The sequence below is a fragment of the Trachemys scripta genome, chromosome 4 (assembly GCF_013100865.1).
Source record: "Trachemys scripta elegans isolate TJP31775 chromosome 4, CAS_Tse_1.0, whole genome shotgun sequence".
In the NCBI taxonomy this organism is placed as follows: Eukaryota; Metazoa; Chordata; order Testudines; family Emydidae; genus Trachemys; species Trachemys scripta.
Genome location: NC_048301.1, coordinates 23643529 through 23658665, shown reverse-complemented (window position 1 = coordinate 23658665; position 15137 = coordinate 23643529). Strand labels below are relative to the sequence as shown.

At 45.9% G+C, this 15137-nt stretch overlaps 1 protein-coding gene across 4 annotated transcripts in view; it reads right to left on the bottom strand.

Annotated features, from left to right (window-relative positions):
- BEGAIN (brain enriched guanylate kinase associated) overlaps positions 1–15137 on the bottom strand; it is a 244766-nt gene that overhangs the window by 86655 nt on the left and 142974 nt on the right. For 3 of the 4 annotated variants that reach the window (XM_034769824.1, XM_034769827.1, XM_034769826.1), the window contains 2 exons: positions 11091–11252; positions 1986–2042 (listed from right to left, as the gene is read on the bottom strand). In XM_034769824.1, the coding sequence (XP_034625715.1) occupies positions 1986–2042; positions 11091–11252 (219 nt within the window). The remainder of the gene's footprint in view (positions 1–1985; positions 2043–11090; positions 11253–15137) is intronic. The other variant, XM_034769825.1, reaches the window with a different exon arrangement.

The following is a 15137-nucleotide window of genomic DNA, read 5'->3' as shown; positions in this document are numbered from 1 at the left end:
CTTCAATGATCAAATGAACAAATGGTATCATAGCCCCACTTGAGGAGAAAAGCATTCACCCCGATTGTCTGAATTTTGCAGTGTCTAAGACTTTTATATTGTAAAATTTGTCAGCTTTGTAAATTTCAGTGGTAATTGGGTTGACTAAGCTATGAATTGCCTTTTACAAAGAATGAATTATTTGATGTGACCCTGTTCATTTATTATGTTTTTGGTGCCTTCTCTGTGTCCTGTAGTAAATTCAAATTGTATGGCACCCTTGTGCTCTGTGTGGGTGTATGCACCCGTGCAGTGCAACTGCTCATATGTTTCTCAGGGTCTAATAAAAAGAATTCTGATCATCACTACTATTAAATATCTATGTGGTATAATGTAGCAGAAAATACCTTCCCCTTGCAAGGTAAAATTCACCCCTGTGCAGATAGCTCATACAAAGCCTATGCACTGAGACCTCAAAATGTGGATTAAATGAAGCATAGGCCTTGTGCGGCTGGCCCTCTGCACAGGAGGAAATTTCACCTAGATAGCAGTTCTGCTTTGAAGAGTGACTGTACAAATGGCACCTTCTTCTTCAACAGGTTTGTTCCTTGTCTGTACTCTAAAGTTTTATCTATTTTCTTACAAATATAAGATGCTTTTTCTCCTACCAGCACTGCAAAGGAGCCAACACAGCTGCGAGGCCCCTGTTCAGGAACCCACTTCAATACATGCTGAAGTCCATCCCTCTATAGTGAAGCACTTAAACACGTATGTTTAAGTGGATTTTACTTCTTGTGCATCAACAGAATTCTACTCTAAATTCCAAGTGGAGACGATGGGTTTTGCACAGTTGTTACTGAAGGCATAATCTGAGAGTTGTACAGGTCTGGACGTGGGCCTAATTTGACCAGCAGAACCTTTATTACTGGTTGGGGTGCAAAAGAAGGAATGATTCCAGCAGGGCTCGTTGAGCTCAGTTTGAGTTTTCAGGACTGGTAGTCAAAATGCATGGTTGTTTTTTTTTACTTTTAAACTGAGCACACTCTTAAACACAACACAGGTTAGATATTGGGGAAAACTTCCTAACTAAAAGGGTAGTTAAGCTCTGGAATAGGCTTTCAAGGGAGGTCATGGAGTTCCCATCATTGGACACTTTTAGAAACAAGTTGGACAAACACCTCTCAGGGATGGGCAAGGTTTCCTTGGTCCTGCCATGGCACAAGGGGCTGGACTTGATGACTTCTCGAGGTCCCTTCCAGCTCTACATTTCTATGATTCTATGATATGCAAATCATTGTGAGGCACACGGAACCCCACAATGCCATTTCAGCCACTTTTCAAAGCAGAACTATGGTTTAAGGGTGGGAATTTCAAAATTGCTCAGCATTGGCCAAACTCTGCTCCCTCTGATGTCAATGGAAATTTTACCATTGAATTCAGTGGGGGCAGTATAGGTCAACATGGTGTGCTTAGAAAATCCTACTCCTTTAGAGAATGATAGGCCATCAAGTCATCTAAATGTGCCCTCCCTAAACAGGATATAGTTGTGTTTAAAACAAACAAAAAAGACAGTTTGTTTTGGCATTACTGTAGATTAAATTAAGGGTGTGGGAGGCTTTCGAAGCAATGGCTAATGGAGCTTCCAGCTTTTAGGGAGAATGCTGCTCAGAGCAGCAGTACAAGTTTAATGACTGAAATGTTTTTTTAGCGTACAAGTGGGACCATGTTACTCTGTGCTTATCTAGTACAGTTGTTCACATTTACCTTTCTCTTTCTTTAGAAATGAACAACGTGGGAGATAAATTCTTGATGTTATAATATTGCTCTTACTGTTCCTTACACACTGATCTTCATATAGTTATTTTTACATGTTGCTGACACTCTTTTGGATCATACTTTTGTTTAAAATGTTTATCTGTTTCCAGTTTGGGGATTTCTAGGTGTTTATCTTGCCTTATTTTTTTATGTTTTTGCTATTCTCAATAGAAACAATTTTTAAAGCTCACCTTGTAAAGTATTTTGGGCTTCCCACATGATAAGTCTTCGGAGGAGAAATCACCTGCCTGGAACATAATTTTTTTTGTATAAATTTTCTTCATAATAAAAAAACAACTACCAAGTAGAGTATTAGAGAAGCACTTATAGTCATTTGATGTTAATACTTTCCACTGATAATGTTCTTTGCAATGAATGAAACATGTTATGGGCCTGACTTTCGGAGGTTCTGAACGTCCACAGCATCCACTGAACCTGATCCATTGTGCACTGATGTCAACAGCAGTTTTTCCATTGATTTCAGAAGGCATTGGATCTGGCTCATTGACCTGAACTGAAGTACTAAGTGCTCAGTGTGACGTGATGCCCCATATTCTTCATAGAAATATTGTTATGATATGAATATGGCATAACTAAGATATGTTTTATGCAAGATGGGTCATGCGAGATATCATTGGAAAGGTTATGATTTACTGAATGTGATTATCCAATTTGTATGCATGTATCATTTCTGTATCTGAAGTTAGAAATATGGACTATGTAATAATTACACCTGTGTTTTCACCTGGGGAACGCCCACCAGAAGTATGCAAATAGCTTGAATGGGCTATTAGGAAGGATACTAATCTCCCTCCTTCCTGAGAAGTTTCCTGGGATGCTGCTTTAACACTGTAGGGTCATGTGATCATGTCACCTGGTACAGGATACCATCTTGACGTGCTGGTACTTTTTCACGGGAAGGGGGTGGGAGTCAAACTGGGAAACAAAGGATTCCTGCCAAATACAAATCCTATTTAAGGCTGGGGAGTGAGTCAATCTAGACTCTTCTCCACTTCCTCCCCACCCAAGAAGGAAGACTGCTGAAAACAGCTGAAGAAACAAAGGAATTAAGTTGGGGGAGGCAGGGGCTGAGCAGAGGCGAGAAAGGTCAGCCTGTGAAGAGTATACCTGGAGATTTAAACTGCAAGCAGTGCAGTTTACCTTCAAGAAACTCTGCAACCTGCATAAATCAACTTTTAGGGAGAGAAATTACTGTTTGTAGCCAATTTCTTTAATGTATTCCGTCTAGTTTGCATGTTTTGCTTTATTTGCTCAGTAATCTGCTTTGTTCTGTTTGCTATCCCTCATCACTTAAAATTTACTTTTTGTAGTTAATCAACTTGTTTTTTGTTTATTTTAAAACTCAGTTTATGCAATTCATAACTGGGCGGGGGGGGGGATTGTGTATATCTTCCTCCACATTGAGGGAGGGGGCAAATTTCATGAGCTTACGTTGCATAGATCTCTATACAATGCAATGCAACATAATTTTGGGTTTACATTCCAGAGTAGTGGTGGGCAACCTGTGGTCCGCGGGCCACATGCAACCCATCAGGGTAATCCACTGGCAGGCCGCCTGACAGTTTGTTTACATTTGCATGTAAATCTGCAGCTCCCAGTGGCCCTGGTTCGCCATTCCCAGCCAGTGGGAGCTGCAAGAAGCGGTGCGGGCCACAGGGATGGGCTGGCTGCTGCTTCCCGCAGCTCCCAAGGGCCAGGAATGGTGAACCGCGGCCATGCAAATGTAATCAAACTGTCTGGTGACCCACCAGCGAATTACCCTGACAGGCCACAGGTTGCCCACCACTGCTCCAGAGGGTATGGGCAAAGGAGTGCTGGGAAATTCCCCAAGCTGAGTCCTCCCATACAGAGCTGATTCCAGACTGTGTGATTCTATAGCTGGGTGTGTCCCTACCTGTGTGTGTGTGTGCTGGAAGGGGCTTGAGAGCCTGTCACAGCAGCACAGAGTAAGGGGAACCCAGGCTGGTGGGATAGGTGGGCTCAATGAGACCCCAGCACATCAACTGGAGGCCCGGAAGGGGGGGGGGGTCCAATCCATCACACTCAGAACTTCTGAAAATCAGGCCCTACCTATATAAACAACCTGTTTACAAGCCTGATGTTGTTTTTACTCTGGCAAAACTCCCACTGACTACATGATTAGCCTTTTTATAATGGCTCCTTCTGAGATCCAAATGTATATTATAAATAAGCAGAGATGGTAGGGAAGAAATTATATAGACCTGATGCAAGGTTTACTGCACATTTTCTAAAAGGCAAAGTTGAAGCGGGTTTTATGGCAGAAGATGGTTACTATACTTAAATACCGAGGCATGTTCCTATAAGTATTCCAAGCATAGTGAACGAGTTATCTGTATGCTCTTTTAAAAGTTGCATGAAAAGGTAGCATCTCAGATTAATTTCCAGTCTGGCTACTCATTTTGTGTGTATTTTATAACATGACTGAAATAGTGGGGTTTTTTACTCACGAAAGCTTATGCCCAAATAAATCTGTTATTCTTTAAGGCCTGGTCTACACTGGGGTGGATCAATCTAAGATATGCAACTTCAGCTACGAGAATAGCGTAGCTGAAGTTGACGTATCTTAGATCGACTTAAACATACCCTAAGGTGCCACAGAACTCCTCGTTGTTTTTGTGAAATATCTGACTTACACTTTAAACAGGATATGCCTGAAGTAAAATATTATTTCAAATCCAGAAAGACCCAAATATTCCCTGTTCTATACCTGAAACTTCCACTTGCCCTGCAAAATGTACTTCTTCAGGAAAAGTAATTTAATGTACAGTAAGAAGGATGGTTAACATTGCCATTTATTGGAAAACACTGTGAAAGGATTTGAAGAAAACTGCACTGAGAATGGAGTTACTTTGAACTGCTCTGATGTAAATGAAGCAATAGGAGAGAAGGAAAAAAATATGTTGTAGACAGATAAGTAGTGTGGATAGCTGACTGCCTGCTCTACATAGAAGCCTGTAGATAACAAAATCATGTAAAGTGGTATATGCTGTATCTCTGATTTAGGCCTTGATTCAGGAAAGCATGTAGCTTAATTTTAAGCATGTGCTAACATGATTTCCTGTACTGGTGTCTTAAAATTCAATCTGTTAAAAATTCTTTATTTATAGCAATTACCTGTTATCACTTATATTAGTGCTACAGTCCAACTAAGAAATGTTATGCAAGATTTCCGTTTCTATTTGGAAAGGTACTTTTGTTACCTGCATTAGGTGTGATGCACTGTCCGTTTTCCTACATGATGATGATGATGCCTTCAGGAAAAGTTCAGCTGCATTTTTTCATAAATAAATGAATCTTTTGGTTCAGAGTTTTTCAAAAATGACTTGTACGCACTTAAGGCTAGAGCCTGCTCCCTTTTAAGTCAATGGTGGCTATTTTACAACAGAAAAACTTCAAAAACAGACTCCAACGAGAGACTGTTGAGCTGGAATTGATATGCAAACTAGATACAATCAATTTAGGACTGAATAAGGACTGGGAATGGCTGAGCCATTACAAACATTGAATCTATCTCCCCTTGTAAGTATTCTCACATTTCTTATCAAACTGTCTGTACTGGGCTATCTTGATTATCACTTCAAAATTTTTTTTTCTCTTACTTAATTGGCCTCTCAGAGTTGGTAAGACAACTCCCACCTGTTCATGTTCTCTGTATGTGTGTATATATATATCCTCAATATATGTTCCATTCTATATGCATCTGAAGAAGTGGGCTGTAGCCCACGAAAGCTTATGCACTAATAAATTTGTTAGGCCTGGTCTACACTAGGCGTTTATGTCGAAGTTAGCGCCGTTACATCGAATTAACCCTGCACCCGTCCACACCGCGAAGGTATTTAGTTCGACATAGATGTCTCTTTAATTCGACTTCTGTACTCCTCCCCGACGAGGGGAGTAGCGCTAAATTCGACATGGCCATGTCGAATTAGGCTAGGTGTGGATGGAAATCGACGCTAATAGCTCCAGGAGCTATCCCACAGTGCACCACTCTGTTGACGCTCTGGACAGCAGTAAGAGCTCGGATGTTCTGAACTGCCACACAGGAAAAGCCCCGGGAAAATTTGAATTTGAATTCCTTTTCCTGTCTGGCCAGTTTGAATCTCATTTCCTGTCTGGACATCGTGGCGAGCTCAGCAGCACTGGCAACGATGCAGAGCTCTCCAGCACTGATGGCAGTGCAATCTCAGAATAGAAAGAGGGCCCCAGCATGGACTGATCGGGAAGTCTTGGATCTCATCGCTGTGTGGGGCGATGAGTCCGTGCTTTCCGAGCTGCGATCCAAAAGACGGAATGCAAAGATCTATGAGAAGATCTCTAAAGACATGGCAGAGAGAGGATACAGCCGGGATGTAACGCAGTGCCGCGTGAAAATCAAGGAGCTGAGGCAAGGCTACCAGAAGACCAAAGAGGCAAACGGACGCTCCGGATCCCATCCCCAGACATCCCGTTTCTACGAGGCACTGCATTCCATCCTCGGTGCGGCCGCCACCACTACCCCACCACTGACTGTGGACTCTGAGGATGGGATAGTGTCCACGGCCGGATCCTCGGACATGTTAGCGGACGGGGAAGATGAGGAAGGAGATGAGGAGGACGAGGCAGTCGACAGCGCTCACAACGCTGATTTCCCCGACAGCCAGGATCTCTTCATCACCCTTACAGAGATCCCCTACCAACCCTCCCCAGCCGTTACCCCGGACACAGAATCTGGTGAAGGATCATCCAGTAAGTGTTGTAAACATCTAAACATTTATTTGTAACAGAACATGAATATTAACAATTTAAAAAATGGGTTTCTCATGATTAGTTTGATTAACTTTACGGTTCAGTCATGGGCAGTGCAACTATTGAAAAAAAATCTAGCAATGTCCGGTTTTGCATGATTGTCCTGCCCAAGCCGCTCTACTGTTTAGTCCCTGCTACTGCAGCTACAGTAAGATGAGGTCTATATGTCCGGGGATGGAGCAGAAATCCTCCTGGGACATCTCAAGGAAGCTCTCCTGCAGGTAATTTGAAATCCGCTGCATTAGGTTCTTGGGGAGAGCGGCCTTATTGGGTCCTCCGTAGTAGGACACGTTGCCGCGCCACGAGACTAGCAAGTACTCCGGAATCATTGCTTGGCACAGCATGGCGGCATACGGCCCTGGTCTTTGGAGGCTTTCCCGGAGCATTCTCTGTCTGTCGCTCTCAGAGATCCTCATGAGGGTGATGTCGCTCATGATGACCTGCTTTGAATGAGGTAGGGGAATGTTAGTGTTGGGACTGCTTTACCGTTCCTTTACAGAACTGTAACCGCTGGTTTGCAGCCACGCGGTGGAGGCGGGAGAGGGGCAGCCGAAAGGGATCGTTCCCGGGGACAGCCGCGAGGGTGTGGCACAGGAGCAGACTTCCTGCTTGCCGGATTGCTGGCAGCAGGGACCGACATTGATTTCAATGTGAAATGAGGCCATTGCTAATATTAAAGTTTTAAGCTGCCACGAATCTACGGCTTACCATGTCTGCGTGCAAGAGCAATTCCGTTGTCCTGACACGGTTCTCAAATGTGCTCTGCAAAACCCCAGACACTGAATGCGAAGGCCGAGAATTCGACCTTGTGCTGAGTGCGCATGTGATAGGTGCTGTGCATGGTCCTGTTCACAGAGAAAGACTATGTTCTTTGTTCACAACTACATTTATCTTTCTGAGGAATTCACTCCCTTTTTCCCATTCCCACAGCCCCATCTGCGACTGTCTCACAACCTAGCCTGTCATCACACTCCCAGAGGCTAGGGAGGATTAGGCATAAGAAGAAGAGGACACGGGAGGACATGTTCTCAGAGCTTATAGCCTGCTCCAGAGCCCAGGCAGCACAGCAGACCCAGTGGCGGGAGAACTTGACCCGAATGCACCAAGCCAACATGGATCGGGAGGAGAGGTGGCGTCAGGAAGACCAGCAGGCGACTCAAACCCTGCTTGGACTACTGAGGGAGCAAACGGACACGCTCCGGCGCCTTGTGGATGTTCTGCAGGAACGGAGGCAGGAGGACAGAGCCCCGCTGCAGTCCATCTCTAACCGCCCTCCCCCGCCACCAAGTCCCATACTCCCCTCACCCAAAGTGCACAGAAGGAGAGGCGGCAGAGTCCCTGCTAACTCTCACTCCACCCCTGCAGAGAGCTCGAGCAGCAGAAGGCTCTCATTCCCCAAAGTTTGACAAGTTCTTTCCTTCCCGCCTGACACAAGCCCCCGTCCAAGTTTCACTTCCCAGTTCCATGTGTAGTTGATAATAAAAAATATGTTTCTGTTAACTACTGTTTCCATCATGTTCTTTTGGAGGAGGGGGGGAAAGGGGGTTGGTAATTGGACAGGACAGTCACCTTTGGCAGGGTACATAGTCGGGGGCAGGCACAGCAGCAGGGCACATACATAGTGCAGTGATGCAGTGACTACTTACCCTGGTTAGTCTGGGAGGTTGTTTTCATGTTATGTGGTGGGGGGTGGGTTGCTCTGTGACTTTGTGGCAGGGGAGGGCAGTTAGAGATCTTAAGCGGCGGTCCTTAGGCAGGATCACAGAGCCACACAGCAGGGGATCTGTAACCGTCCTCCCCCTGCCACAAAGTCACATAGACCCCCCATACACACAGTCCCTATCAGGAGGGGTGACAGGCTCCGTTGAAACAACCATCCCACCGCAGCGGAGCCTGTCAGTCCTTGAGTTTAGAAGCTGCATTCGCGCGACTACACTACACCCGCTCCGCACCACAGTCTGCGTCCCAGTTTTAAAAAATTCCCGCGAAAACAGTATTAAAGAAAACGGTGTGCTTTAACAAAGTAGAACTATTTTTATTTTGAAACGTGTGTTGGAAGTGGGGTGAAGGGGGTATGTAACTGGATAGGATAGTCAACATGAACTGGGTAAAGAAACGGGGGCAGGTTCGGCTTCTCTGTACACAAACTTTAAAGTCACAGGTTACCCTGCTCACTCAGGAACTTTGCTTTCAAAGCCTCCCGGATGCACAGCGCTTCCCGCTGGTCTCTTCTAATCGCCCGGCTGTCTGGCTGTGAGTAATCAGCAGCCAGGCTATTTTCCTCAACCTCCCACCCCGCCATAAAGGTCTCCCCCTTGCTCTCACAGAGATTGTGGAGCACACAGCAAGCTGCTATAACAATGGGGATATTGGTTTCGCTGAGATCACAGCGAGTCAGCAAGCTTCTCCATCTCCCCTTGAGACGTCCAAAAGCACACTCCACCACCATTCTGCACCTGCTCAGCCGGTAGTTGAAGAGTTCTTTTTCAGTGTCCAGGGCACCTGTATAGGGCTTCATGAGCCAGGGCATTAGCGGGTAGGCTGGGTCCCCGAGGATGACTATAGGCATCTCCACATCCCCAACAGTTATTTTGTGGTCCGGGAAGTAAATACCTTGCTGCAGCCGTCTAAACAGACCAGAGTTCCTGAAAACACGAGCGTCATGAACCTTGCCCGGCCATCCCACGTAGATGTTGGTAAAACGTCCCCTGTGGTCCACCAGTGCTTGCAGCACCATGGAAAAGTAGCCCTTTCTGTTAATGTACTGGCTGGCCTGGTGTTCCGGTGCCAGGATAGGGATGTGAGTTCCATCTATGGCCCCACCGCAGTTTGGGAATCCCATCGCTGCGAAGCCATCTATGATCGCCTCCAAGTTTCCCAGGGTCACTACCTTTGGCAGCAGTACATCAACGATTGCCTTGGCTACTTGCATCACAACAACCCCCACGGTAGATTTGCCCACCCCAAACTGGTTCGCGACTGACCGGTAGCTGTCTGGCGTTGCAAGCTTCCAGAGGGCTATGGCCACTCGCTTCTGGACAGTCAGGGCTGCTCGCATCCGGGTGTCATTGCGCTTCAGGGCAGGGGACAGCAACTCACAAAGTTCAAGGAAAGTTCCCTTCCGCATGCGGAAGTTTCGCAGCCACTGTGATTCATCCCAGACCTGCAGCACTATGCGGTCCCACCACTCAGTGCTTGTTTCCCGTGCCCAGAATCGCCGTTTCACAGCATCAACATGACCCATTGCCACCGTGATGTCCTCGGCGCTGGGTCCCCTGCTTTCTGAGAGGTCTGTGCTACTCTCAGACTTCAGGCCATCACCGCGTTGACGTAGCCTCCTCGCCTGACTTTTCTGCATCTGCCTCAGGGCAACCTGTATGATAAGCTGCGAGGCGTTGAGAGCGGCCACAACTGCAGCGATGGTTGCAGCGGGCTCCATGCTCACAGTGCTGTGGCGTCCGCGCTGTCAATGACTGGAAAAGTGCGCGAAATGATTTCCCGCCGGCGCTTTCAGGGAGGGAGGGAGGGCGGGAGTGATGGACGGATGACGACAGTTACCCAAAAGCACCCTGGCCCCTTTTTTTTTTACCCAGAAGGCATTTGCGGCTCCACCCAGAATTCCAATGGGCGGCGGGGACTCCGGGAACTGTGGGATAGCTGCCCTCAGTGCACCGCTTCCAATGTCGACGCTTTCCCCGTTAGTGTGGACTCACAAAGTCGAATTACTGTCCTTAGTGTGGACACACACGTTCGACTTTGCAATATCGATTCCAAAAATTCGATTTAAGTAAAATCGAACTATTCTCGTAGTGTAGACAAGGCCTTAGTCTCTAAAGTGCCACAAGCACTCCTGTTCTTTTTGTAGATTATTACTATTATTTATACTGATTGGGCTCTAAATTTAGAACAGCTCTGTGCCTTTTTTCTGCACAGTTTGTATTCATTTTAAATAGAAGGCTTTTTGTTTCACGTCATACTTTTTGGAAGTAAATGTAACATGTTTTACCACACCATGATATGAAACTTCATAACATTTCATATACTGAACATAAACTTTGCTCAGCTTTGAAAAACAGGGCCTAATTCTGCTTTTACACCAGCGTAAATGCAGAATAACTCAACGAATATCAATGCAGTTACACAGTACTTACTAAAGGGAATATCAATATCCTTTGTGTTTATAATATATAAACACACGTATGTATGTATATGCCATTAATTATATAAAGATTACATAACATGTATACAATATACACTGTATGCACACACAAATATACATATATATGTATGTGTAACACACATAGACATATATCAATATATATGTGTGTGGTATGTAACAAATATGTGTGTGGGTGTAAAGTGTACTATAAACATGTTTATATAATGAATGGAGTGCATATCTTTACATTGTTAAGTACAGTATTTTGTATATTCTCAATGCAGTTTATTTATTTAAAAAAAATACTCACCTTCTCAATTTTTCGGTTACTTTTTCAAGTTCTTCCTGAGCACGTCTCAGTTCAATTTCAAGATATTGGCGAGTAGAATCAAATTCTGTTTCAAGCATTTCCAGTTTGTGGGTAGTGTAGGATAGGCGCTTCCGTAATTCCCCCTTCTGTTCTTGCAAAGTACTGGAAGAACAAACACTGCAGTTATAGCATTTAGAAGTTCTGGAAGATTCTTTAATGATCCACTATTTTCAAATGGCCTCATTATCCATATTTCCCCAAAAATATGGCTTTGTAGTGAGAAAGAGAACAGTACTTATTCATCTGTTTACTAATTTTTGTTAAAATTTTATTTAAAATGATCATGTTGACAATCTCTCTCCATCCATCCTTTCTAGGACACCCATCACTGGTATCCAAATGCCATTATAGGACATTTTGTGGAAATATCCTCAATAAAAATATAATACATTTTAGAATACATTGAAAACCAAATTTTGGTTTTATGTGATGTCTTTCATTCTGAAATGATCTAAAACTGCTTTATGTAATGCTATGTACAAACAGCCTCAATTCCCCATCTGTAAAATAATAATAATAATCTGGCTTTGTCTATTTAGATTATAAACTCTTCAAATCAGGGATTGTCTCTTACTTTGTCTGTACAGTGTACCGCAAAATGAGGTCCCGATAAAAAGTTCGAATCCCTAGCTGCAACTGTAATATAATAATAATACAGACTCTTCATTGCTATGTTGGCTTTGAGTATGAGCTCAGGTCCTGATCTGGAACTTGAATCCACTATGACCTAGTGGCATGAGTGTTACCAAATGAATCACATTTGCTACCGTAACCAGGCAGCTTGCCCCTTTAAGAGCCCAGAGCCCTTGGGCTAGTCAGCCCTGTTCAATGAGCCCTGCCCTGCTACACCTGCACTAGGTGTTGGGTTTAAGAGGAAGGAAGCCCAGCAGTGGGGAACCAACTGGATAAGAGAGCAGAAGGCAAGTAGAGGCCTGTGGAGGACAAGAGGTCCTCAAGAAAGAGCAGGGAGCAACCTCAAGGAGGCCAGGGGGGCTGAGGGGAGAGATGGTAAGCCGCCTAGGCAGGACAAAAGCTGAGCACAGAGGCTGGGCAGAACAGTGCTTGTAGTAGAAGAGAGAAGACAGACCCTTTGGGAAGGAAGGTTTGAGCAGGGCCGGCTCCAGGCACCAGCTTCCAAGCAGGTGCTTGGGGCGGCCACTTCCGAGAGGGGCGGCATGTCCAGCTGTTCGGCGGCAATTCAGCAGAAGGTCCCTCACTCCTGCTCGGAGCGAAGGACCTCCCGCCGAATTGCCGCCGCAGTTCGCGATCGTGGCTTTTTTTTGTTTTTGTTTGGCAGCTCGGGGCGGCCAAAACCCTGGAGCCGGCCCTGGGTTTGAGACAAGGGCAATTATTTTGTTTTGTTTTTTATTGCTTTGGACATGGATACTCTGGGAGGGGTGGAGTTTTGTTAATGACTTAGCTGGAGGGTCAAGTCACTGAAGCAAGTCACCTTCACAGAGGAATAGGCCAAAGATCAGTGTGAGGAAACTGAGGTGTAAGTGATGTGATGCTGGGTCTCACCATAAGGGGGTGCTTTAGGACAGTGAGCCCTGTACAGTCACCTTGCTTACTTTTGATATATGCTAAATATAACATTTCATAAAATAAGGGCCAAATCCTGATTCCTTTGATGTCAATGTCAAAACTACCATGGATTTCAAAGGAGCAAGGTTTTGAATGTAAACACAGCTTATGCCTGTACCTAAACTTACTGTGCTGGGGCCTGAAAGAATGTTAAGGGGCTACTTACCATTGACTAAAGACCAGATATAGTATTACCAGTCTCAAGAGAACAGAATCACCCAAAATCACGAGACTGGGGCCCAACATTTTGATTTAAAAATCTATCAAATCATGTTTTTTAGGCTGTCTTTTGACTTTTTTTTTTAACTCCCCTCTAGTCCTCTGCTAATGTGTCTGAGATGATTTTAGGTTGAAAAGTCAACCTTAAAGGCACACAGAAATGCATCTCCTTGGCTGCTCAGATGGAGACTCCACTCACCCCCTCCTCATCCCTAAGGTAGGGGAACTGCCCTCTGCTAACAATCCCCCTCCTAGCTTATTTTCTTTGGGGAAAAAATGGGCTGGCTCCAGACAAACTGACCTAATTAAGGCAACATGAGTCACACTCACACATAGAATTTGTTAATGTGTAGGGTTGATGAGTTACAGATTCACAGATGAAATAACTTTTTAATGTACATAAGTGATAATGTCTCAATAGAGAGACAAGATGAGTGAGGTAATTTTACTAGACCAACTTCTGTTGGTGAGAGAGACAAGCTTCTGAGCTTACACAGAGCTCTTCTTCAAGTCAGATTGTTTAGCATAAGTAGTTAACTCATATTTCATGGGACCTTTCAAGATGAAGTGGCCCATTAACACCCTTCCAGTCATAGGCGGGGAGAAAAGGAGGGGTTGGAAAGGCAGCTCCGGGACGACTTGGAGGGTTGTTACTGGGTTATACATTTTTGTAATTGTAGGGAGGTGGGGTGGTTCCCTGGAGCCCAACCCCAGAGCTAGCTCGAGAGGCAGCCAGCCAGTCTCCAGCCCAGCTCCCACTGGGGAGACTCCAGCATCCAGCGGCGGACCTGGAGACTGGTCTGACCGGCCAACATTCAACACGGATCAGCGTGTGGGAGAGTCGCTGAGCCTACCCCTCGCCAGCTGCCCCTCGCATCCAATGGTGATCGACCCCTCCCTCCCGAGGATCCCCTTTGACCCAGGTACCTCCAGAGGGGAAGTTGGGAAGTAGCCCGGGGGCAGCTGACCTGAGTCTTGTGGCAACGCAGCCGGAACCCATGTCAGTGTGTTGCGGCTGGGATTCCCACTGACAGCAGTGGGCCTTTGGCTGCTGCTAGGGTCCCAGGCTGGGATGCAGTGGAGCGGGTGGACCTGCGTCCCCCCTGCCACCCAACGCGTGGGTGGCAGTCTCCCCCTCTCCCAGGCCTCTCGGAGCCTGAAGCCTGGGTTTGCTATTTACCTATGTTTGCTCAGCCCCTGAGCCTTGAACTCATTGCTGCCCCACCCTGGGCCTGTTGACTATCTAAACTGCTGCTCAGCCCCTGCCTGAGCCTGGAACCCATCGCTGCCCCGCCCTGACCTAGGCCTGGGCTTGTTATCTTCTAATTGTTACCTGTGTGTGCTCAGCCCCCTGCCGGACGACTTGAATCAGGACTCGTAGGGCCTGACGGATTCCCCAGGGGGCCGTGCAAGGACTAAAGGAGGCGGTGTGGTTCCCTGCCGCCCCAGAAAGGGATGAACCCCGATGAACGCTCTGTACAATAATAAGCGATAAATCCAATGTCTCTGTTTAGTCCATGATTTTTAGTGTCTAGCAAAAGTTATGAATTTAAGATCCCAGGCTTGTCTTTTGAAAGTGTTGTGCAGGTTTCCTTGAGGATGGGGACTGATAGGTCAGAAATGGAATGATCACTTTGTGAATAGTGTTCACCCACAGGAGCTATGGGGTTCAAGCACACTATGGGATTGGTTCAGCTTTTGCAAGAAGCAACAATTCCTTGAATCTCCCCCCTACTACTTCTCTGCCCAAGACTTGGCAGTGCTCCTGCCTCTAGGGTGACCAGATGTCCCGATTTTATAGGGACAGTCCTGATATTCGGAGCTCTGCCTTATATAGGTGCCTATTCCCCCAACCCTCGTCCTGATTTTTCACACTCGCTATGTGATCACCTTATCTGCCTCCCACTTCTCTGGACACCCACCCCTCCCTCCTGTGCCTAACATCCCCTGCAACCCATTTCCCTGTAACTCCTAAATTGCCTCCTGTTCCCCCATGCCTACCTCCTCTCACTTGTCCCATCCACCTTTCATAGTATCCATATTGCTCCTCACAGTCTATGTCCCGTCAAGAACCCCTGAACTGAGCGGTAGCCATTTTGCCTGTGGGTGTGTCTTCAATCTAATTGAAAATAGTGGGAGGTGGTAGCTATCTTTATTAAGTGCAGCCTCATTTCCACAAATAGA